The 23123-nt window shown below is 41.0% G+C and overlaps 1 protein-coding gene across 3 annotated transcripts in view; it reads right to left on the reverse strand.

Annotated features, from left to right (window-relative positions):
• The window catches only part of si:ch73-40a2.1 (tyrosine-protein kinase Mer), a 39760-nt gene continuing 16637 nt past the window's right edge, over positions 1-23123 (reverse strand). The window contains exons 9-15 of one of the 3 annotated variants that reach the window (XM_041984835.1): positions 16020-16100; positions 15840-15932; positions 14680-14801; positions 12978-13087; positions 12535-12694; positions 12293-12429; positions 1-1059 (exon numbers count right to left, since the gene is read on the reverse strand). In XM_041984835.1, coding sequence (XP_041840769.1) covers positions 780-1059; positions 12293-12429; positions 12535-12694; positions 12978-13087; positions 14680-14801; positions 15840-15932; positions 16020-16100 — 983 coding nt within the window. In that variant the 3' untranslated portion in view covers positions 1-779. Of the gene's footprint in view, positions 1060-12292; positions 12695-12977; positions 13088-14679; positions 14802-15839; positions 15933-16019; positions 16101-23123 lie in introns of all 3 variants that reach the window. The other 2 variants (XM_041984834.1, XM_041984836.1) reach the window with 2 other exon arrangements.

The raw sequence follows: 23123 nt of genomic DNA on the forward strand, positions 1-23123 counted from the left end.
TTATGACTTAATATTGAGCCCATATAATTGTCTAATCGGAGGCTCCTGCTTATTTGATTAGTTGCAGACATTTTTTTTTTTTTTTTTTTGGCCAGGTAAGTGTATATCACAACAATCAAATTTCGCTACCAACAATCTTTGATACAGCTGAAAATAAACTATCAAGGGAAGTGTAACCAGGTACAAAATGTTGTCTTGTAGTGTTGAATGGCCATTTAAAAAGTATGTGGGTAAAAACAGTGAAGAGTTTAAAACATTTATTATAAACTGTTCCTGCTGTCATGTTGCATAAATAAAAAATGGTAACTGTGTTAAATGATTTAAAAGGAGAACTGAAATTCATTATTTTAAGTCATTTGTTTTATTTTGAAAGTTCATGGCTATATATGCTATTTTACTTTGAAAGATTTGGTAACAGGAAGTGCTGAGTGAGTGACACCTTTGCGGGCTGTTGATTGGCAGACAGAACTGGAGGGAAAGGAAAAAGGGAGAGACGAAAAAAGAGTGGAGGTGAAGCAGAACCAAGGGAGAGGATTTTATGACAAAACCTGTCTGAAAGTTTATCTCCATTATTTGTAGCCACTGTTCTGGACTCTCTACTCGTCAGTCATGAGTAGGACACTGAAAATATATGTTTTCGACAGCTGATGCTACCTCCACTCGAAGTTAACACACGGTTGTTCAAGTGTGCTTCACCTCGTCAAGCTGCAGTGTGCCTGTTAGCCAACACTAGTCCAGTGTGGGGACTGTTGATTGAAGAAAACATGAAACACACACAATTACTGCCCCCATCGAGGAGGAAGGGGACATCCCTGTGCACCCATAAGAGTAAGATGGTAGACGTTTTCTTGTCTTTCTGCAGAGTTTGTCTGTGGATCCTGGGAGGGAGCAGCAGCAGCAGCATCAGTAACATCCAAGCCAAAGTTGATGTAACTAGCCTCCTGGCTGACTGTCAGGACTGGGAGCTGTGATAGAAGACTTTTCAGTGTTTTGTGTAGATCTCTGAAGGTAGGCCTCATGCTCGGTTCCCTTTCCCAGCAGCTCTGCATGACTTCATAACTATATTGGAGGTAGGTTAGAAGAAGAAGGAGAATGGTGCAGTCAGATATTTATTTGAATACAGCTAAAAACAGTATCCATCTAATCGGTCCCTTGAGATAATCATGATGTTACAATCACAGCTGTTAAATATAATAAAGCATTTTTCGTTAATTTAATGTCATTCATTAACAAATTCTGCACATCCTAGCAACTTTGTCCATAACTTTAATGTAACTGACAAATCTCAGTGCTCCTCTACTGTTACGTTACCTTATTTATATATATAATAAGGTTATGTAACAGTAATATATATATAAATTTATGATAATGGCCACCTCAGAGGGCATTATCCCGCTTATACCATGGTCCATTAAGAAAGAAAAAATATTAAATAAATTATTAATGCGTTAATGTTGTTTTTCACAAGAAGCGGCTGAGTGGACTATTTCGTTGTGATGTGTTGCCAAGGTAACCGGCTCTGACACAGAACCTGCAGCTCGGTCGGCTGCAGTTATGTTACGTGACAGAATCATTTCAGAGGGCGGGTTCAGCTCTTACAGCTTGTGTGTGTCCAGAGGATGATGCAACATTTTGTTTCAAACAGTCAAAGTTCACAGATAGTTTCCTACATCGTTCAATAAGCCTGCAGGCTGCTCTGATCTGGCGTGTCAGGGTGCTTGGCTAGGGTCAGGATTTCCCAGCCGTCCCTGAAGGCATCCTCCCTCTAGCTCTGCTGATTACTGATGTGCTCCACCTGTGCTAGGCTCTTTATATACCTGTGTGTGACAACTTCCCTCTGCCAGATCGTCTCGGTTTACCCTGTACATTTTCAGCCATTATCTCCTGCCTGCTTACCTGTGTTCCGACCTTCGGCCCGTTTACTGATCTGGATTTCCTGATTCTGCCTGCCCCCTGTCTGGTAACTCTGTTTATCTGTCATTTGGATTCTGCTGGAACTCTGACCCTTGGACTGTTTGTGGGATTTGGATATTGACTTTGATCTGGATTGGATTTGGATTGGTTTTGGATTTTGGGATTGGATTTGGATTACAGAACCTGTCTCTCTCCTGTCTATTGGAGGATTTACCTGGATCTTTCCGAAGGATTATCGAGTGAAGAAATCTCAGCTCTAGTCACTATCAGATCCCAACTCTGTTTTGGTTCAGCAGTTTCCACAGCCCCAGCGGAGGCCCATTGCAGCCATCTCGGTACCTGAAAACCTCCCCCCCGGCTTCCAACCCCTCAGCTGGTAAGTGAGCTATTATCTTGCACATTCTCATCTGATCACGCTTTATCTCACCTTGGTTCTCCTACTCTCTCAGGCTAGTGGACTGTGAGACCAGACTCGGCTCCCCTGGATATACTCATCTTTACAATAAAAACCTTTTTATCACCCAATCATCAGTTCTGACATTTTTGTGGTCCAGTTTGCTGAATCCTACCATGGCGTCTGAGTTTCTGTTGCCACCGTTACCAACTTCTGTTTAGTCAGCGCAATAAATTACAACAATAAGTCTATTTGACCAGAATTTCTTTCATAGGTGTCCATTATCACTTTTTAATGGACACCTTCCAGGCAATCAGAATCGAGTATTCACCCAGACCATGGTGTGTGTGTGTGTGTGTGTGTGTGTGTGTGTGTGTGTGTGTGTGTGTGTGTGTGTGTGTATATATATATATATATATATATATATATATATATATACATAATGTATATGTGTGTGTGTGTGTGTGTGTCTCTCCCGTTTAAAATCAACACAATGCATGACATTTCCTTAACATTATTACGAAGGACTTCCAGAGACAGAGCAGGTTCAACAGGATATATTTACAATTGAAGAACAGAAGCACTGTTCTTACGAGAAGGATATTTTAAGGAGTCTTTGAATCAGCCAGTCAGAGCCAGGAAGGGAGAGAGAAGAAGTTCAACAATGTTGAAACATGGTCCGATAGGTGAGGATGTGGGGCTGGAGTATATAAAGCCGGCTGATGGGAATGATTGCAGGTGTGCGTGATTAGTTCTCTGGAGACTGACTGTGGCGATGTGTGGCTGAAGTGGGTGTGTCCATGGGAGAGTCTGATGTAGGCGCAACCATTGTTGGGAAAGTTAATTTTCTATATGAACTAGTTCAAAGTTCAGTTCACATATTTTAAAATGGACTAGTTCATAATTCAAATTCAAATTCAAAAGTCACTTTCAGTTTTTTGTGAATTTATTTTTTTCTGGCTTGTTGATCCAGAGAAAAGTTGACTTGGGTCATAAAAATGCAATATTTAGGCCAAATGAATTAGTAAAAAACAAGGCAAAAAGATACATGCAAGACATATGTTGACAAGTTTATAAAAGATGTGGGCTCCTCTTTCCTCAAAGGCTGCAGGCCTGCAACAATATACTGCAGAAGGTTTTCCAGCTGTGGCTGGAGATGAAAACAACGGAGCTGCTGCTACTGTGCTGAATTATTTAGTTCTGTCTGGTAGACGATCTACTTTAGCATGCCATTGCCAAGTCTTTAGACTGTTTTTAGTGACATTTAGTTCACATACCTTGGAAGGCAAGCCGGGTGCTTTATTTCAATATGCCGTTTCAGGTTTGCTGTTGATGTTGTTGATATCCAAAGTTGCTTCTTTTGCGGGGCAAAGTTTATACTGGATCATCACTGACCTTTTAAAAAAAAATTATTTTAAGTGATAATATGAAGATGCTGTAGTGATCATTGAGGCAGAGGTGCTGCTGATGCCTTCATTGGATTTTGGTGTTTCGCAATTTGATGACACATACGCAGTGCAGCTCTGTGGTGACTGGTGTTGCCAGATTTGGTGTTTTTCACCTATATATTAAGGCCTGTTTATGATGTGTTTTAGCCGGGATTTTGGCTGGAAGGCTCCATGGAAATCTGCCACTCTCTTTATCAAAGTTCAACTGTGGAAGAACGCTGTTCACAAATGCCAGAATAAGTGCGCTCACAATAATGTTCATCAGGCAGAAATAGAGTATGTTCAGTTCACGTTTACCCAAAATATAAGCAAGTTCATGAACGATCGCTCAATGAGTGCGTTCAGGCACAACACTGGGCGCAACAAACATCAAGTTAACGTGTTCTAGCTGCAAAATGGGCATGGGTAATGGGGACTTCCAACTCCGCCTGTAAACTATTTTGAATGGCTTGTTTTTCTCTTTTCGTCCTTATCTGTGTTTGAGTAGCAGGGTAATCAGAGATGGAATAACGGAGAACGTATCAGAATGAGCTTAGGCAATATAACCATAAATACTGTCTTTTAACATCACTCTGAATTTTATTACAAGTCATTTATTATTTTTTTGTCTATATATTTATATTTATATCTACTGCACAGAGCCTGGCTTTTCAAGTTGGCAGTAAATTCACTTTTTTAATCAATAGCCAGTGGCTTTAAGGTTACCGGACAATAGCCCAGATTGTGAGAGCAACTGAATGAATTTAATTATACATGTTATTTTAAGTTGTTTTTTATGTTTCTGTCATGAAAATGCTGAACAACAATAGTCTCAACGTTTGATCTAGCAGGGAACAAAGTTCAGCTGGTTAGCTCATTTGGCAGAGCATCAGGGGCCTCGTTTATCTAACTGAGCGTAGCAAAGCAAACTTCAGGTGGCGTCTGCTGCACTTGAACTTTCAGATTTATAAAAGCCTGCGCAGCACGTCCTACACCTGTTTCCGTTTATAAATCAGAATGAACTCTAAAATGGGCGCACGTGAGGGAGCACCTTCCTACGCCCACATTGTGGCTATAAAAGGTCAGGTGAACGCCTATGATACATATTCATCACATCATTTCCACGATGGCTTGGGAGGGGAAAAAAGGGAAAAAGTGGAGCTTTCGGGGTGTGAGACAGAGATCCTGATGGACCACGTTGACAAACGTAAAAATGTTTAACTGGTGGCCACGGCTCGGGCATTACTTGTGTCAGAAAGGTAGAATAGTGGCAGCAGGTGGCAGATGATGTCATTGCAGTGTCACAAGGCAAAACATGCCAGAACCATTGGATGTTGTGGCTGGATATCTGAGTCGGTAGAGCATATGTCTGCCATGTTGGAGATCAAAGTTTGAATCACCCACGGGTGAACAGTAACACCTTCTAGCTTGTATACTAGTGTATAAATATAAAATAAATATTTAATGTATAAAATAATTATGTACAGATACATCTGACATTGGTAGCAGTTTAATCAGTGTTAAATGATATTTCTTTATAGTTCCTGGGTGTTCCAGGTGGGTCGGTGGTGCTGCAACTGTGATCAGAGAGACTTGCAGCACCGCAGCAGCCGTGTCCTCAGAGGAAGTCCTGCAGGTGCAGAGGGACATGATCACCATTATTAACAATGTGGCCAAGGTGTTGTGGGAAATAGAGACTGTCTGGACAGAAATTGGGACAACAATTACAAAAGGATTGTGTAAGAATAAATAAATAAAGGAAATCCACCTCTTGTGTGTTTCATAAGCGTTGCATCACTTCTAGATGCTCCAGTCTGCGTCCCACTCTGCTGGGTCTTAAAATGAATGACCAAAGCTTACTTTTCGCATTTCCTTTACTGACTGGTAAATGTTGGCTGCAGACTCTCCGCCTCATGATTTCCTTGATTTTATTCTGTATCGATGGTTTCGCAGTTTCCCGTTTTCCCAGATTTTGTGCATACACTGTGGTCACAGTTTGCATGGAGGTAGGAACATTCCCCTGCCAAGTTTGGTTTTTATAATTCCCAAAAGTTGACTATATTTTGGATACGGCAGTTTTTGTGCCAATGCCAGCTTTATAAATGAAACCCATGGTCTTTCATGTGGGACACTAGCGTTCAAATCCCCCAGAGGATGAATATTAACACCTTCTAGTTGGGTCCTTTGGCCTAACCTTAACACTATATATAACCTTAACACTGCATGTTGCTTTGGATAAAAGCGTCAGCTAAATGACTGTAATGTAACAAAGTAACTTAATGTCCACCCATCCATCCATTGTCTGCCTCTTATCTGGAGTCGGGTCGTGGGGGCAGCTGCCTAAGCAGGGAAACCCAGACTTCCCTTTCCCTGGCCACATTCACCAGCTCATCTGGAGGGAGCCCGAGGTGTTCCCAGGCCAGCCGAGAGATGTAGTCCATCCAGTGCGTCCTAGGTCTTCCCTGGGGCCTCTTTCCGGTGGGACATGACTGGAACACCTCATCAGGGAGGCATCCAGGAGGCATCATAACCAGATGCCCGAGCCACCTCATCTGGCTCCTCTCGATGTGGAGGAGCAGCGGCTCTACTCTGAGCCCCTCCCGGATCACCGAGCTTCTCACCCTTTCTCTAAGGGAGAGCCCGGCCACCCTGCGGAGAAAACTCATTTCAGCCGCTTGTATTCGCGATCTTGTTCATGCTGAGTCCCAATCACTGTGGACGCCGCACCGATCCGCCTGTCGATATCCCGCTCCATCCTTCAAAGAGCAGAGACCCAATTCTGAGGCCACCGAACCGGATCCCCTCAACACCTCTGCTGCGCCTAGAAATTCTGTCCATAAAGGTTATGAACAGAATCAGTGACAAAGAGCAGCCTTTGCGGAGTCCAACCTGCACTGGAAACGACTCTGATTTACTGAGGGGCAATGCGGACCGAGCTCTGACACCGGTCGTACAGGGACCGGACAGCTTGTACAAGCAAGTCTGGCATTCCATACTCCCAGAGTACCCCCCACAGAAGTCCCCGAGGGACACAGTCGAATGCCTTCTCACATGTAGATTGGTTGGGCAAACTCCCATGCCCCCTCAACGACCCTGAAGAGGGTGTAGAGCTGGTCCACTGTTCTACGACCGGGACGAAAACCACACTGCTCCTCCTCAATCTGAGGTTCGACTATCCGACAGACCCTCCTCTCAAGCACCCCTGAATAGACCTTACAGGGGAGGCTGAGGAGTGTGATCCCCCTGTAGTTGGAGCACACCCTCCGGTCCTCCTTTTTGAAAAGGGGGACCACCACCCCAGTCTGCCAGTCCAGGGGAACTGTCCCAGATGTCCATGCAATGCTGCAGAGGCATGTCAGCAAAGACAGCCCTACAGCATCCAGCGCCTTAAGGAACTCAGGGTGGACCTCATCCACCCCCAGGGCCTTGCCACCGAGGAGCTTTTTAACCACCTCAGCAACTTCAGCCCCAGAGATAGGAGAGCCAGCACCAGCTACCCCAGACTTTGCTTCCTCATTGGAAGACGTGTTGGTGGGATTGAGGAAGTCTTCAAAGTATTCCTTCCACCGCCTCACAATGTCCCAAGTCGAGGTCAGCAGCCCCCCATTCCCACTGTACACAGTGTTGACGGAGCACTGCTTTCCCCTCCTGAGCCGCCAGATGGTGGACCAGAATCTCCTCGAAGCCTTCCAGAAGTCATTCTCCAGAGTTTTTGCCTTAGCGACCGCCGAAGCTGCGCTCCGCTTGGCCTGCCGATACCCATCAGCTGCCTCTGGAGTCCCACAGGCCAAAAAGGCCCGATAGAACTCCTTCTTCAGCTTGACGGTATCCCTTACTGCCGGTGTCCACCAACGAGTTCGGGGGTTGCCGCCACAACAGGCACCGACGACCTTACGGCCACAGCTGCGGCTGGCCGCTTCAACAATAGAGGTACGGAACACAGCCCATTCGGACTCAATGTCCCCCGCCTCACCCGGGACATGGTTGAAGCTCTGCCTGAGATGGGAGTTGAAACTCTTTCTGACAGGGGACTCTGCCAGACAAAACACCAGTCGGATTCAGATTAGGTTAGGATAGTTCCTCCCAATCACGCCCCTCCAGGTCTCGCTGTCATTGCCCACGTGAGCATTGAAGTCCCCCAGCAGAAACTTAATAACCAGTTACTAACCAGTTTACTCCATTTGCCAGATTTTTGTTTTGCTTCTGTATGTCTTATTTTAAAGTTAAATTAATTTAAATTTCCTTCCTCATTCATCTGCACTTTGTTCAGACAGTACCTCATGAACATCATCATTTTTTTTTTTATTTTCTGTTTTTTCAATTTTACAAATTCTACAATTTTCAGTCTCCAATGTCTTTTAAATGTAGCCAGATGCTTCTTATTTTTCTGTTTGTTAATTTCTTTACGTTTTCTGATGTTCTTGCATTTAAATCCAGCTACCCAGACTTTCTCTTAAGGCTGGGTGGATCAATCCAAATATTGATATTTTTTATACCTCAGCGGGTATCGTTTTGATGTGTTTTCTTGTAGAGGACTTTGGGGGCAACAGAGAGCTAAACAATAGTAGTTTTTGCTTTCCTTTAGCTACTTTGCTCTGTTCAGTTTATTTTTCTTATTTTTGTGTGTGATAAAAGAGAATAACAAATATTTTATTATTTTGTATTGATGTTATTGTTTACAAACAAAAAAGCTTAAATTTAAATTGTTTTGTTCTTTCATTCATACATTTTTATTTTATTTTATTTTTTATCATCTTTATACTGTCTTTGATACTGTCTTAATAATTAAAAGCAAAATAATGGTGAAATTTCAAGCAAAAAGTTTTGCAGATACTTGCCCTGGATTTACTTGGTATTGGATAGAAGTAATGCAGTATTGCCCAGCCCTACTTTCTCAGTGAAACTGCTCTGCACCACTACACTGTATCAGGAGCGCCTGTTGTTTGCAACGCTAGTTTCGGCCCTAGCAAACACTCCAGGCAACAGAGTTCTGGAGGACAGCCAGGAGGCCCCGCTGACAGCAGTCCGAGTTCAGGAGGGGTGCCAGGAGGCCGCAGCAACAAAAGATTTGGCTTTGCAGGAGGTGTTTCCCAGGCGAGTCCAGCAGGATCCACTCAAAGACAGGACCTGACGTTGAAGACGAAGGAGGGGTGTCCCCGTCGGGCACAGAAACTAGAGGCGGATGAGGAGCAACCTCCTTGGAGATGTGAACTTCAGGAGACAGAGGAAGAGCAACCTCCTCAGAGACGTGAACCACAGAAGAAGGAGAAGCATCCCATACCGGGACCCCATCGTGAACATGGACTCTTGTGTGGACCGCCTCAGGAGGCAGCATGGACCAGGGCACTGGTGTGGCACGCTAAAGTGCTGGATGGGACATAGGTGTCGACATGGAACGCTGGAGAGCCAGCAGCAACAGTGGAGACGTGGGCCGTGGAGCTGGAGGTGATACTGGGGACATGGACCATGTAGCTGGTGGCAACACTGGGGATGTGGACCGTGAAGCTGGAAACAACACTGGGGACATGAACCATGGAGCTGGTGGTAACACTGGGGATGTGGATTATGGAGCTGTAGCTGACACAGGAGACATGAACTGTGGAGCTGGCTGTGACAATGCAGGGCAAAGTTGTTTGGAACCTTGCCTCCTTTTAGCCACTGCCGTCTCCAGTCTGTTATTTTTTTCATTTCTGTATTTGTCTGTTAACGATAGTTCCAAGACCACCATCATTCCCTCATCCTATCCTCTTCCATGCTGTGTGTTGTGTTTTTCAGTTGTTGCTATGTTTCTTCTCCTTCGTTTTTTGCCAGTTGTTGCTATGGTTCTTCTTTTTCATTTTTTGTCGGTTGTTGCTATGGTTCTTCTTCTACGTTTTGGTTTTTGTCCAGCTCAGTAGGACTAGATTGTACATGATTTGCGGGACAGCATCGTTGTGTGTGTTGTTCTGTGATTACAAGCAAGAATTCAAACAGGATGGGACATCATGATTAAGTGGTAGTGAGGCTACTGTGAGTCCAGTTGGACCCAGGTGCTGTCGTGTAGTGCTAGAGGCAGTGCATGGCGTTTAACTCTCTTCTATCTCCACCACCTGTTCAACCACCCAGTGTGTTGTCTGCAGAATGTTTGCTTCCTACTTCACTGAAAAGGTTGCTACCATCAGTAATCAATTCTCTGAGCAGTGACCAACTTAGCACGCCCCAACCAGTTACCGGTACCCCACTCTGCTCCTCTGCTTTCTAAATGAGGACAAAGTCTCTAAACTTCTACCCAACTAAAAACCCATGACCTGTCCTCTTGATTCTGTTCCTACGAACATCCTTCAGAGCATTGTACCTTCAATCAAATCTGCATTAACCCATATTATCAACTCCTCTTTTAAATCCGGTGTCTTTTCCTCTGCCTTCAAGCAAGCTCAGGTTACCCCGCTGCTGAAGAAACCCCCACTCAGCCCAGCCCAGGTTGGAAACTACAACTGCCTCCTTTCATGTCAAAACTGATAGAGCATGCCATCTTTAGTCAGGTCTTACAGTTCCTCCATGACAACCTGAGTTTAGGCAGGGCCACTCTACAAAAACTGCTCTCCTGCCAGTTACTGATTTCCTATGGCTTGCCAGATCTACTGGTCAATCCTCAATCCTTATACTGCTGGACCTGTCTGCTGCCTTTGACATGGTCAACCACCAGATCCTCCTCTTCACACTCTCTGAGCTTGGCATTCCAGGATCTGTCCTTTGATGGTTCATGTCCTACCTCACAGGAAGATCCTTCAGAGTAACTTGGTGAGGGGGAGTGTCCAGATTGCATGGGCTGACAACAGGGGTGCCTCAGGGCTCGGTGCTTGGCCCTCTTCTGTTCTCACTACACACCTCCTCACCCAGTGCAGTCATTAGTTCTCATGGCTTCTCCTACCACTGCTATGCAGATGACACTCGGCTTTTCCTTTCCTTCCCACCTGATGACACGACCATCTCAATCCAAATATCAGTATGCCTTGCTGATATCTCCACTTGGATGAAGGTTCAGCTAAAGACCAAGCTTATTGTCTGTCCAGGAAATCCTTCCTTCCTTATCTAATTATTTACAGGCTTTGTAATTAATCAACCTTTATTAATCACATTGTAATTGCAAAACAACATTTTCCCCAAAAAATCACCATTTTTAAATTTAAATGGATTTTAGTGGACAACTAAATTAAATAGACATAGACATTATTAAACTCAAGTCCTAGTAATGTCTGGAAAAAGGCATTTAAATTGTCTCTCTTACTTCGTGCTCTTTTGGGTCACTTCAAGAAGCTGTTGGAGATCCTCTAAGAACTCTGGATCAGAACTTCAAGCCTCTACCAGCCTTGCCTCAATCGTCAGTCTGCCTGCTCGCCCTGCCTGCCCCCTAACTCATTCACTACAACTGGAGATCATTCCCTGACTTTATCCCTCCACCATCGGACAACCTCTGGATCAAAGTAAGCCACTGATTTTGCCATCACTATCACACATCTTCCTCAGCTCTACATTAATTCTCTGCCCTCTCTTAGGAGGAGTAACTTGGACTTGGACCAAGCGTCCTGCACATTAGCATAAAAACTGTAAAGACTGTTCATTTCCTCCAATCTCAGTGTTTTCTGCATTTGGGTGCACCTCTTTGCGACGGTCCCTGACTGTGACAGTGACATTTTAAGCACTTTAACTAACAGCTCCAGCTGATCTCTGATTAAGAGTCTACAACATGCTACAATACTTTTAACTTGTTAAATGTTTTTATCCACACTCTTCATTAAAAGGCATTAATATCTGACAGTAAGCCAAGGTGGGATCAGCCTGTCGCAGCTTTACATATTTAATTTTCAGTCTAGTCATGGAGCAGAGGTGAACGTGCTTTCATATCAGTCTCCAAAGGTCTCCCATAACACCAGAAAAAGTTGCTAGATTTGTTGCTAGTCACTTCTTTGAAATAGTCACTAGACGGGTCTGAAAACTCACTAAATATAGCACCAAAGTAGTTAAATTAGCGACACTGATTTAGCTTAACTAAGGAGTCCATCAATTTAATCGGTATATTGAAAACCATGCACTGACAAACGTTCTGCATTGTTTGGAATGCGAACTGCAATAAAATGCATTAATTTTTGTAATTAAAAATTGCATTTACTGTAATTGCCTTACTCTCTAAGCTTCTTCATCCTTACTTGCCTTAAAGTTGGTATGGTATAATTAATTGTAAATAAAATATATATATATATATATATATATATATATATATATATATATATATATATATATATATATATATATATATATATATATAAAATACTCTTCCGCAGTAGCCACATAAAGTCATACATTCAGCAAAAAGCTCCAGAAATATTAATTCAATAAACCATATTTGAAATAAATTCTATGTGTAACTTTTCACTAAACCTGCTCTAAAATCAGGCATTTTAGGTCGCACATTCACGAAAACAGAGCAAAAAAAAAAAAAAAAAAACTAAATCCTGGCGGAAAAGATCTTATTGTAGTGGATGGTACCATGAGGTGTTGCATGTCTCAAGGAACTCACAGTTTCTGATCACAGTCTTCAGGTGGTTTAAGCCTGTATCCAGACTGTAGAAGGTCCAGCAGTTCATGGTTGTGTACTCCAGGATATGGAGTCATTCCTCTGGACACAATCTCCCACATAGTTACTCCAAATGACCACTGAGAAAAGAACAAATAAGTTTTTTTTTTTTTTAACTTGATAAATAAATGCTGCAAATGTGTAAATATCTGCACAGTAAGTAAACGTCTCCATAAGAAACTAACCACATCACTTTTGGTGGTGAAGATGGACTCAGACAGGCTCTCCATGGCCATCCATTTGATTGGCATACGTATAACTGCTTTCTGACGATAGTAATTGCTGCCATAGATCTTCTTGGACAGGCCAAAGTCAGCCACACAAACCCTAAGGTCATCACCCAGCCTGTTGATGGAAAACACATGTTTGCATCATGCGCAATGAAGCCACTGAAGTCACACCAAATAAAAAAATTAAAGTTTCTACACTTTTTAAAAATATTTTTGTCTGAACACTCAATCAACCTCTTCTTTACAAGATCCAAGCTATGTTTTTATTTAAAAATATCTCAGGGTCAGAGACGCTGTCATGATGTAGCATAATACAAATAAAGCTGAAGTGAACTGAATAAGTACAGTGGGAGTCTTTGATTTAAATTCTTCATTCTCCATATTCTGCAGATACTTACATGCAGTTGCGTGCAGCCAAGTCTCTGTGCAGAAAACCTCGTGAGCTCAAATAGTCCATGCCTGCTGCAATGTCAATCAAGAACTGCAGGAGAACTTGGTGGGGTACAGACTTTGACAGAGGGTAGAGAGGGTTAGCATGATCATAGATTACAAGCACGTATTTTAATTTCTGGAGCACTGCATTCAAGCACATATTTTGCATACAAGTGAGGGTATTTACTGCTGTTATGTATGGTGATGTTTAAGATCAGAACAGAAAATAAGGCCTAGTACACTGAAAATGTTTTGGTGCAGGTTGAGCAAAGCCATTTTTAGTGTGTAGAAGATTTTGCTAGTAACATTCTTTTACCATCCACAAGCCCACTGATTAGCTTTTTGGTGTATAGTGTAATCTAACATTTTTATTCTATTTTCTCTAAAGTTTTTATCTTTAGGCTTGCTATATACATAGACAATAAACATTTTTTTAACCATGGCTATTAATAATAAATAATTCTGACAGTTCAAAGATTTCCACTTCGTTGGGAAAATTGTGACACTGTCCAAAATGTAAATGAAACCAGAGCTTAATGATTTATAAACACAGCGTTGTCTTGCAGAAATCTGCAAGGCCTTCTCTGAAATAGCTGTCTGGATGGGAGCAGATGTTCAAAACCTTCATTTACTTTTCAGCATTGATGGAGCTTCACTGATGTGAAAGCTGCCTACACCATAGGCACTAATGCAACCCCATACCATCAGAGATGCAGGCTTTTAAACTGTCCATTGAAAACAAGCTGGATTTTCCCCCTTTACTCTTTAGTCTACAGGACCCGCCATCCATCCTTTCCTGTACACTTTGTTCACAGACAGTGATTTTGGAAGTGTTCCTGAGTCCGTACATTAAATTCCAGTAGAGAATCATATCTGGTTTTAATGCGGTGTTGCCTAAGGCCCCAAGATCACCAGCATACAGTCTGACCCTTTGCCTTGTTTCACACTCACACAGAGATTCCTACTGATTCTCTGAATATTTTGATATTATACTGTACATGGTAGATGAAGGAATCGTCAGACATCACAATTTTAAGTTGAGGATTTTTTTTTCTAAAATTGTTTAACAATTTTTAGACCCAGTTTGTCTTAGATTGGGGAATAAAGTTAATAAATCATAGTATTTTGTTTAACAGAGTTCAAAAATTGAAATATGACATGATAGTCTCTTCATTTTTTTTATTTTAAATGCTTTTAATAGATTTTACTACAGGCTAGAGGATAGCTGAGCCTTCTTAAAGTTTTTCGAGTTTGTTGAACAACTAACTGATACATTGCTGCCACCAAGTGGTGGGAAGCTGCATTGCAGCTGAGCTTCTCATGATAACAGTAAATTATCTCTCGTGTTGATAAGACGGTTGCCACATATAACTGCTGGCGGTTTATGCCTCTGCATTTTGCCTATTAATTATATCAATTGGACAAAGCATGAACACAACCTGCAGTGTGAATGTAGCCTTATGTTAACACCTGTTGGTAGATTTGGCTTGCAAATACAGCGCCCCCAAGCAGATCTCCTCTAAAATGTGTATTTTGAGGTGAGTTGCTGTAAAAGTTCTCTTTATATACTGTCCAGTACTGGTCAAAAGTTGAGACGATATTTATTAGAAAAGTGTGTCCATAGGTTGGATTGTTTGTGTACATATATTTATTGTCTATATATCTCACCAAAGGATTTTCTCCATAGCGTGTAGCAATAAGGAAGCGGCGCAAGTCTCCATGTTTCATGTAGGGAAGGATGACCAGAGGAACAGGTAGGAGAGAATCCTGATCGCTCTCTAAAGCGACACCTGCGGGACAAAAAAATGATCTGTCATATGTTTTTACTTTTGCCTCAAGATAACTGAAATCAGCCCACATGGACAGAATTTACAACTAATTATCCTTCCTGTTCGTACTGACCACAGCAAGATAACTTTACCATTACTTTAACATAACATCACAGAAAAAAAAGTCTAACATGTCTGGCAACTCTTAAAAAGATTAAGAGAAGTTTATTAAATTAGCCATTTTTTAAAACTTTTTATAATTTTGAATGCATTTATTTTATCACTTAAGACCTCAGAGACCTCTAGAAGCTGCTGTAGAGGAACCTTCCCTCATACCTGCTGGAAAAGCCATTTATTTGTGGTTTCTGATATCACTGCTGTGGATGTAGTCATTATTTTTACAAGCAGGTGAAACACAGCTGGAAAAAGGTGAGTTCTGTAATTGTTACAACAGCAGTCATGCTTCTAATGTCAGTATGGCCAAATTCAGACACATTTTGGACATAATTCCCATCAGACTGTCACAACAACTTGTATAATATTTAAAATGTGCAGCTCATCCATGTCTATTCATCAATAATGTCCATTTTAACAATAACTGTATATGGCAATAAATATTGGCCAAATCTTAAAACATTTCTAAACCGATAGCAACAGAAAACAGTTTGAATTGTAGTTTACATGCAGATCCCAGTTTTCATTTAATTTTAATTCCATGTTTCTGCAAAGGTTCTGCCCTCCTCCAGCTGCAGATACAGTACATCTTCCCTGTATGCTGCAAAATGTTTTCGATGTTAAATTTTACGTCAAACCATTTATTTTTTTCTTCTTTCTTTCTGTTTTTTTTTTTTTTTTTGTTAAAGTTTTCATAAATTAAAAAAAATATATTTTTTAAAAAAATCTTATCCCCCACCCCACTACACACAAGCAATTTACATGCGATTTCTAAAGCATTTTGTCTAACTTAGTGTTCATGTAGGCACATCGTCCTACTGATCAACCTTAATAAATAAACGTCTTTGTTTTTGTGTGTGCTGCTTGGAGATCTTGCTGTCTTACCCAGTAGTTTAACAACGTTTTCATGATCAAAGTTCTTCATGATCTCTGCCTCTTTCAAAAACTCATGCAAGTCTTCCTGGCAGTGGATTCCGACTGGATGAACATTAACAAAGAAAAAGAACCACAATGAAGAAGTGACGGAGTTGAGTTCTAATGAGTTTTGAGAAACTCAGGACACACCTCGTATGGTCTTCACAGCTACCTTGATGTCAATGCCTTCCTCTGGTGTAAAGACCCCAGCATACACTGAGCCATACTCCCCTGTAGACCAATTCATAATACAGGTGTTAGAAATTAATTTAGATATATTTTGCACTTTATGGAATAAAAAAATGACCTGTTGAATTTTCAAAGATTTCTGTTTCTGATAAGTTACATGCAGACAACTGGCGATGGAGCTGACGGTGGATGACACTGCTTATAATGCACCATCTGATATTTTGAGACTACTCCATCAAATGTAGTCATTTTATTTTAAAACATGTATGTGTTCAATACAATTCCACAAATCAAATCAAATCAAATCAAACTTTATTTATATAGCACCTTTCATACATACAAACAGCAACTCAAGGTGCTTTACAGATAGTAAAACCCCCCAGAACCCCCCCCCCCTCCCCCCCCCCGTCAAACACACACACACACATCACAGACGGTAAAAGCAAGTTAAAAGGACCAAGGAACAACAAATACACATCAAGAGCATCAGTTGACATTTGTTCAGTTTAAATATCAGAATGGGAGAAAAATATGATCTCAGTAACTTTGACAATGTTTGTAGATGGCAAATAGTTGTTTCTGACCCTACTGATCGCAGGGATTTAATGCAAAACTCATGTCTTGAGTGTATGTATCACTGGATGTATCCTGATGTGGATGGACTAAAACAGCAGAAGATGATGTATGGTGTAAAGCTGGATTTATAGTCACGTGGTGTCTGCTTCTGGTCGGTTATGGTGTCACCACCATATGTGCACCTCTGCCAGACCCAACGTGCACCCGTGCTCTGGAGCGTGGTTACACAGAAGTATTCTCTTATGAGTGGTCAGTTTGTGATTATGTGTTTCCGGATTTCTGGAGCTTTTTGCTGAATTTGTGTGGTAATCTCAATTTTTAAAAACACACTATGGGTCAAGTTGATGAGCAACTGATCGAGGAGGTTAGAATATAATGGCATCTATATGATGCTACCTCCATTACAAAGATGCTCAAAAAAGCTTAAACTCAGGGAAGGAGATTGCTGGAGTTGCTGTTTTGGAGGAACCAGAATGCATGAAAGCCTGGAACCTCAGCAACAAATATGTTTGGGTCACACTGGAAGAAGTGGGGACGCTGCTGGGCAGAAGGCATTCGTTTTATTACCTGGCTCCATACATCCAACATAGAGATGCAGTCCAATCTTGATGATGAAAATGTAATATTGTAATTGCCTACCTTTTGTGCTTGGCTAGCATGCTGCTAACGTGATACGGCCTCTGAAAGCTACACCATTGAAAACTGAACTGTTCCACTTGTAATGGAAAATTTATACACATAGCCCTTAAACTCTATTATTTACACTTTGTGTTATTAAAAACCTTGACTTATGTTTCACTGGGTAAGAGAACGACTTGTACCCAGATAATATTTAGTGAGCTCTCCTCTCCCATCACACCACTGATAACATTCTTTAGAAACTGTGTACCAGGCTGTGCAGGGTTTGAAGACGGTGTACTGAGGATTTGCACCAACGACCTTGATGCCATCACGTCATGCGAGTCTATATTAACCAAGCCCATGTGTATCTCTGCGGACTCGCTCAGCCAAAGCTGTTTGACTGTGTGATTCCCATTGCTGATCAGCTCTTAATAAAAATACTTTGTTTGATTCTCACTTAGTGTGTGATCTTTGATAATAAAATTCCACAACAATCTTGGCGTCACGAACAGGATATCTTGAGTGACTGACCGGAGGACCAGAACCCGTGATTGCCCATCCTGAAGGATACTTCAGCCCCTGGGTCAGCCTTAACCGTCAGGGGACGGAGGAGGGACTCCGTTCAGGCACCACTGATATCCAGAACGAAGTCTGCGTGTGGAGCAGCACCCAGAATCACACACGGTGAGAAGTTTTCATATCGGACTCCCATTTACCACCCTTTTCTCACTATCTTATGAAAATAGGGTAGGGTCCCACTATCTTGTGAAGACAAGGTAGATCTACTCTACTGCGGTAGGGTAGGGTTAGTCCGGCACTTAAGTTAAAACTTCGGTGGTAATAATAGGCGTTTTAGTCAATTTTTGTGCCTGAGTGTGGGCTACTCGAAGAAGAAAAATCCAACAGGAGACGTCCTAGTTGCATAATGGGAAACACAGCTGTTAAGGAGAAGGAGGGTGAATGGGACTCCCCAGTATGTAACAAGGAAAAAAATAAATAAATAAAAGGGTATTTCAGTCCCTTTAAGGATAGGGGTGCCAGTCCCCTACAAGTAACAGGGTTCCAGTCCCTGGAAAAGTGAGGTGCCAGTCCTCACCGCAGGAGGTTAGAGTCCTCTTATGAGATATTGGGGTTCGAGTCCCCTTTGATAGTGAGGTTAAAGTCGTCACCGCAGGAGGTTGGAGTCCTCCTGTGAGTAAAAAAGGATTCGAGTCCCTTTCTAGTTTTGGGGTACCCCGTTGTATGTTTTATGTTTGTCTAATGTCTTATGAATAATAATTTATAAATATAAATATAAACATTAATATAAATATATAATTACAACAATAATTGTGGGAAGAAAATATATATAAAAATTGTGTGTAGAGAACCTGAAAGTGTGGGATTAACCCTCAAGCTTACTCCGCTGTCCTATTCTAGAACCGGACAGCAGCAGCTCAGAAGGAGGTGATTTTGCATAAAGCATTGTGATATTTTTGCTTTGTGAGTGTTTTCAGAAGCGTTTTGAGAAGCTGTGGTGATTTTGCATACAGCATTGTGATATTTTATATAATAAATAAAATAAGCGTATTGCTGAAGCATAAAAGGAAAGAATAATGAAACCAAATAAGAAGATAACAAAAAGAGTGTGTGTGTGTGTGTGTGTGGCTGGAGATTCTCTCACATTCCGAAGCAGCGGAGAGAGAGGACACGTTGCTGGTAATAATGAAGCTCTGTGTAACAGTTAAAGTAGGATTGAGAAATCTCATGAAGAAATAAAATGGGTACTTTTAACAGTAAAAACTAAATTAGAAGGAGATGCTAAATTTACACCTGGAAAAGATCCAGATAATGTAAAATGATCTGATCAGGCTGAGGAAATGTTTTGCTCTGCTCCAGAATACTTAATACACACAAGGACACTTTTGGGTTGTAAAAGCTGGTTGTCTGTTTGGAAAGAAAAATAGAACATTTTATCCATAAGTCTATCTGAAAAACTATAGTTTTTGAGTCTCAGCTGACTTGTATTTGCATTATAAAATATTTTTATAAGAATCTCATTCTTTTCTTATGGACACCTTCATCACAATACTTTAATTTTATTGCTTTCTTTCTACTTATTTTGTGTTTTCTTTTAAACTTGTCAAACGTGAACAATTTTTACCTTAAAGGAAATGAGATCTGTTAAATCTGAACAACACTTTGCTTGCAATGAAGAATGCTTTTGCTTATACACACACATACATGGGAGAATTTATTTTTAGCACTATCAAATCTCTGAGAGAAAACATTTGCAACTTCCCTCCGACACAAACACACACACTGTGTAGGATAAATATTGACACTATTTTCCTTTTTCTTCTTTTCCCCCTCCCTCCGTCTCTGTCGGAGACACTCTCTCCTGAAGCTCACAGGCTGCACACCTGACCCGACTCAGTTCTTCCGCCAGGATAAAAGTCAGCAGAGACCCACTGATATATATATATGTGTATATATATATATAACTTTCTATCACCACCATGTCCTACGAACTGATACTGATGCCCACCCCTACCAGCTCCACCTGATGCTCTATATGATTCAAGAAACAAAGACAGAAGATACTCCAACGTTTCCTCTGCTTCGAGTTTCAAAGAGACAGAAGACTGAAACCAGATGTTTGATGGACGTGTAAACATCTGCTTTTGGATGGTAGAACACCATCCTTCACAACGCTCCTGATCATGTGTTTATTCAGAGGACAAACCAGAACAAGAGCTCTTCAACCAGCTCCGAGGTGGCGTGGCCGCTGGACTTTGAGGGGCGAACAGAGAGGTGGGTGCTGGGGGCCCGAGGTTGGAAAACCATCCGGTTCTACTGACCAGAGAGAGAACATCCATGTGGTGAGAAGGGTCATTGGCCATAAACATCAAAAGGCGGTTTGCCACCTGACTGATCCACGGCAGAGCTGACTCAGGGATGGAAGCAGTCATGTGACCAGTTAACATAATGATGGTGAGATTGTTCTGATTTCATATCACAAATAATTAATGATTTCATTCAAAACCCTATATTGAAGTTAAGCAGATCTACATCTTTTTATGGAAAGAAAGTGCTAAAGAGTAAACAGAAGTAAGCTTCACTTCTAGACATTTCACACACAAAAGACTAGTTCACAGCTGGAACTAGACACACATACATGTACACACACATTTACATGAACAAACACATGCACGCTCACTGCAACGAAGTACCTGCTTGCTACTGACGACATGACAACATGACATGATGAGCTACTAACCCTGTCTTGTTTTGTTTTCATGATTTAAAAAAGAACAGAACATGTTTAGTGAGCTGGTGGCAACAACCTTTTCCTCAGTTCTCCAACACTGATCGACTCATTGTTTTTAAAAGAAAGAGAAATGAGTAAAACCAGATGAAAATAATGTTTTATTTATTTTAATCCCTTCAGACACATCCTAATTGTTACTCACTGACACATAAATTTATATTTTCTCCAGATTACCGTCTAACCGTTGACCCAGGATCAGATAAGATGGTATCTCTCTCATTCCTACAGCTGAAGCAGTGAGAGTGAGTAAAACCTTCCTGCCAGAGGTGGAAATGCCAACATACTGATCCTTATGTGCATTTATGTAAATACCGAACGGCAGTTTCCCTGCTTGGTTCTCTGTGGTGATGCAAACTGCAAGTCCCCTGATTTCCTGAGAACTTTAAGTGTGTGCGTGATTTGCACCAAAACTGTTCGTGTGTCTCTGGGTCGTGACTTTTTAAATTTTTTTAACAAATGGCTTAAGTTAACGTTTTAACACTCTTGGTACTGTATCTATAATTTATATTGAACAAGAACTGAATCTGAAAGAGTTTTAAAGATACAAACTGAAGGCATACTAATTTTATTTTCCAGTCAAGCAAACTAAGAATCTGACATCTGTCTGAAAACAGATGAATCATTAAATAAATTGCTTAGAGGGAATTTCCTAAGACCTAAAGAAAATGCAGCTGTATAAATGAAATTTAAATTAAATTAAAGGAGCTCCTGTTTTAACTGTCATCACACCTAACTGTGTGCAATTACTTTCAGTAAAACAAAGAAAACCTTAAACACTAAAACAACAAATGCTGAGGCAGATAAAATTACTTTTAGATCATTGTTAGCTCTGCATTAAAACAAGAAAATGCACTATAAAATTAATACTGAGATAACGGAAGACAATAAAACCTATTTCATATTGGTCTGATATCCATGGATATTTTAAACTGATTCTCTTATAAAAATAATAATAATGACAAAAGGGTTTGGTAAAAGACTAAAAGAGAAAAGCGCTGCTCGAGCACATTTGGCTGATGATGGACACATTATTCAAAGATATTCCAATTGGGTCTGAGTCCATACCATCTTGGAGTTGAAAGCATTAATAAGAAATCTCCAAAACAATTAATGTTTTCCAAACAATTTTAGAATGAACTTTAAGGATCCTCATGAATGCAGGAAAATTGACCTGCTCTGATTTGGTCTTTCTGCGCAGAACTACTGAAGTGACTTTGACAAAGTTTTCTGACTCTGACCTGAAGACAGACGACTGATGGACTGATATTAAATGAACTTTTCTTCCAGCAGGATTTTATCCAGGATTGCTTCCACAAAAGGCTGATTGCTGTGTTTTATAACGTTGTTAATTCTGGTGCCGTTAACAGTTACACACATTTATTTTCATGAAAAGCAGGACTGTTAATCTGTTTACAGGAGGAGGAGACGTCTACACTGAATCTCTTTTGTAAATTATGTGTATGTGCATTTTATAATCAAACATGATATTGTCCCTTATGACATTTCGGGATAAACTCTTACAGGTGGAGAAAATTATCACCATGTACACGTGTACTTGTGCTGATGAAGATTGTTTTCACAGGGGGATGCCAGAAACAGGCAACTTCAGGATTCAAGCACACAAGATTTTGAATGTTTTATGAATAATTTTACTCTTTCCTGGGATAATGTCAGATATTTCAATACATAGGGTCCTTTTGTTGATAAATTATGTATTCCATTATGTACCTGTTGATTATAGACATTAAAGTAAAGGCAACAGACAGAGAATAAGGGAGAAATGGAGTTCATGATGAAGGAACAGGAGGATGACCTTGATCTGAACACAGTGCTCTATCCTCCCCCAGCACAACCTCCTTCATCTGAACCTCCTCCTTTTCACAAAGTTAGCTGCCAATTTCATCCTATAGCACTACTTAACTTTCTTTTTTTTTACGATGGTCACAAATGTCAGCAATATTGAGCCATGGGCCTTGCCATGTCTCAACAAGGGGGATGATGGATAAAATATGAAATAAATTCACTGGATATGGTTTCACAAATTATTCAAATAATTTTTGTGCAGCATGATATATGTAAGTAAAAATGAAAAAGTGCTGTTTTACCCCAGGAAATGATGCACTTAACCTTAGGGTGACAAACCTACTTCAAAGTATAACAATTAAATTGGCTCATACAATAAACTGGACTATGATAATTAAGACCACACAAAAGGAGGACAGAGAGGACGGGGTGGATGGCAAAATAGCAAGAGAAAGACTGAAGAGGGAGAAAGGTGTTACACTTGTGGAAATTTAGGACACGGATTATGATATTGTCATGGTTTAGAGCAAACATGACTACAGGAAGTGATGAAGGACTGAGGAAAGTAGAAGAAGATTTTCAACTTAGAAGAGATCCTTTTTACAGCAAATAAGGACCCACAAATAACATTGTTGGTTTATCTTTGTTCACTATGCTAATGGAGACCTCCAAAAGGGGAAAGTAATGCTGTCACTCCAAATAACTGACCCCTTCAGAAGCTCTCACAGGTACAATGTGGTTAAGGAAGGCCTGCC

This window comes from Melanotaenia boesemani, chromosome 5, assembly GCF_017639745.1.
Source record: "Melanotaenia boesemani isolate fMelBoe1 chromosome 5, fMelBoe1.pri, whole genome shotgun sequence".
Taxonomy (NCBI): domain Eukaryota; kingdom Metazoa; phylum Chordata; class Actinopteri; order Atheriniformes; family Melanotaeniidae; genus Melanotaenia; species Melanotaenia boesemani.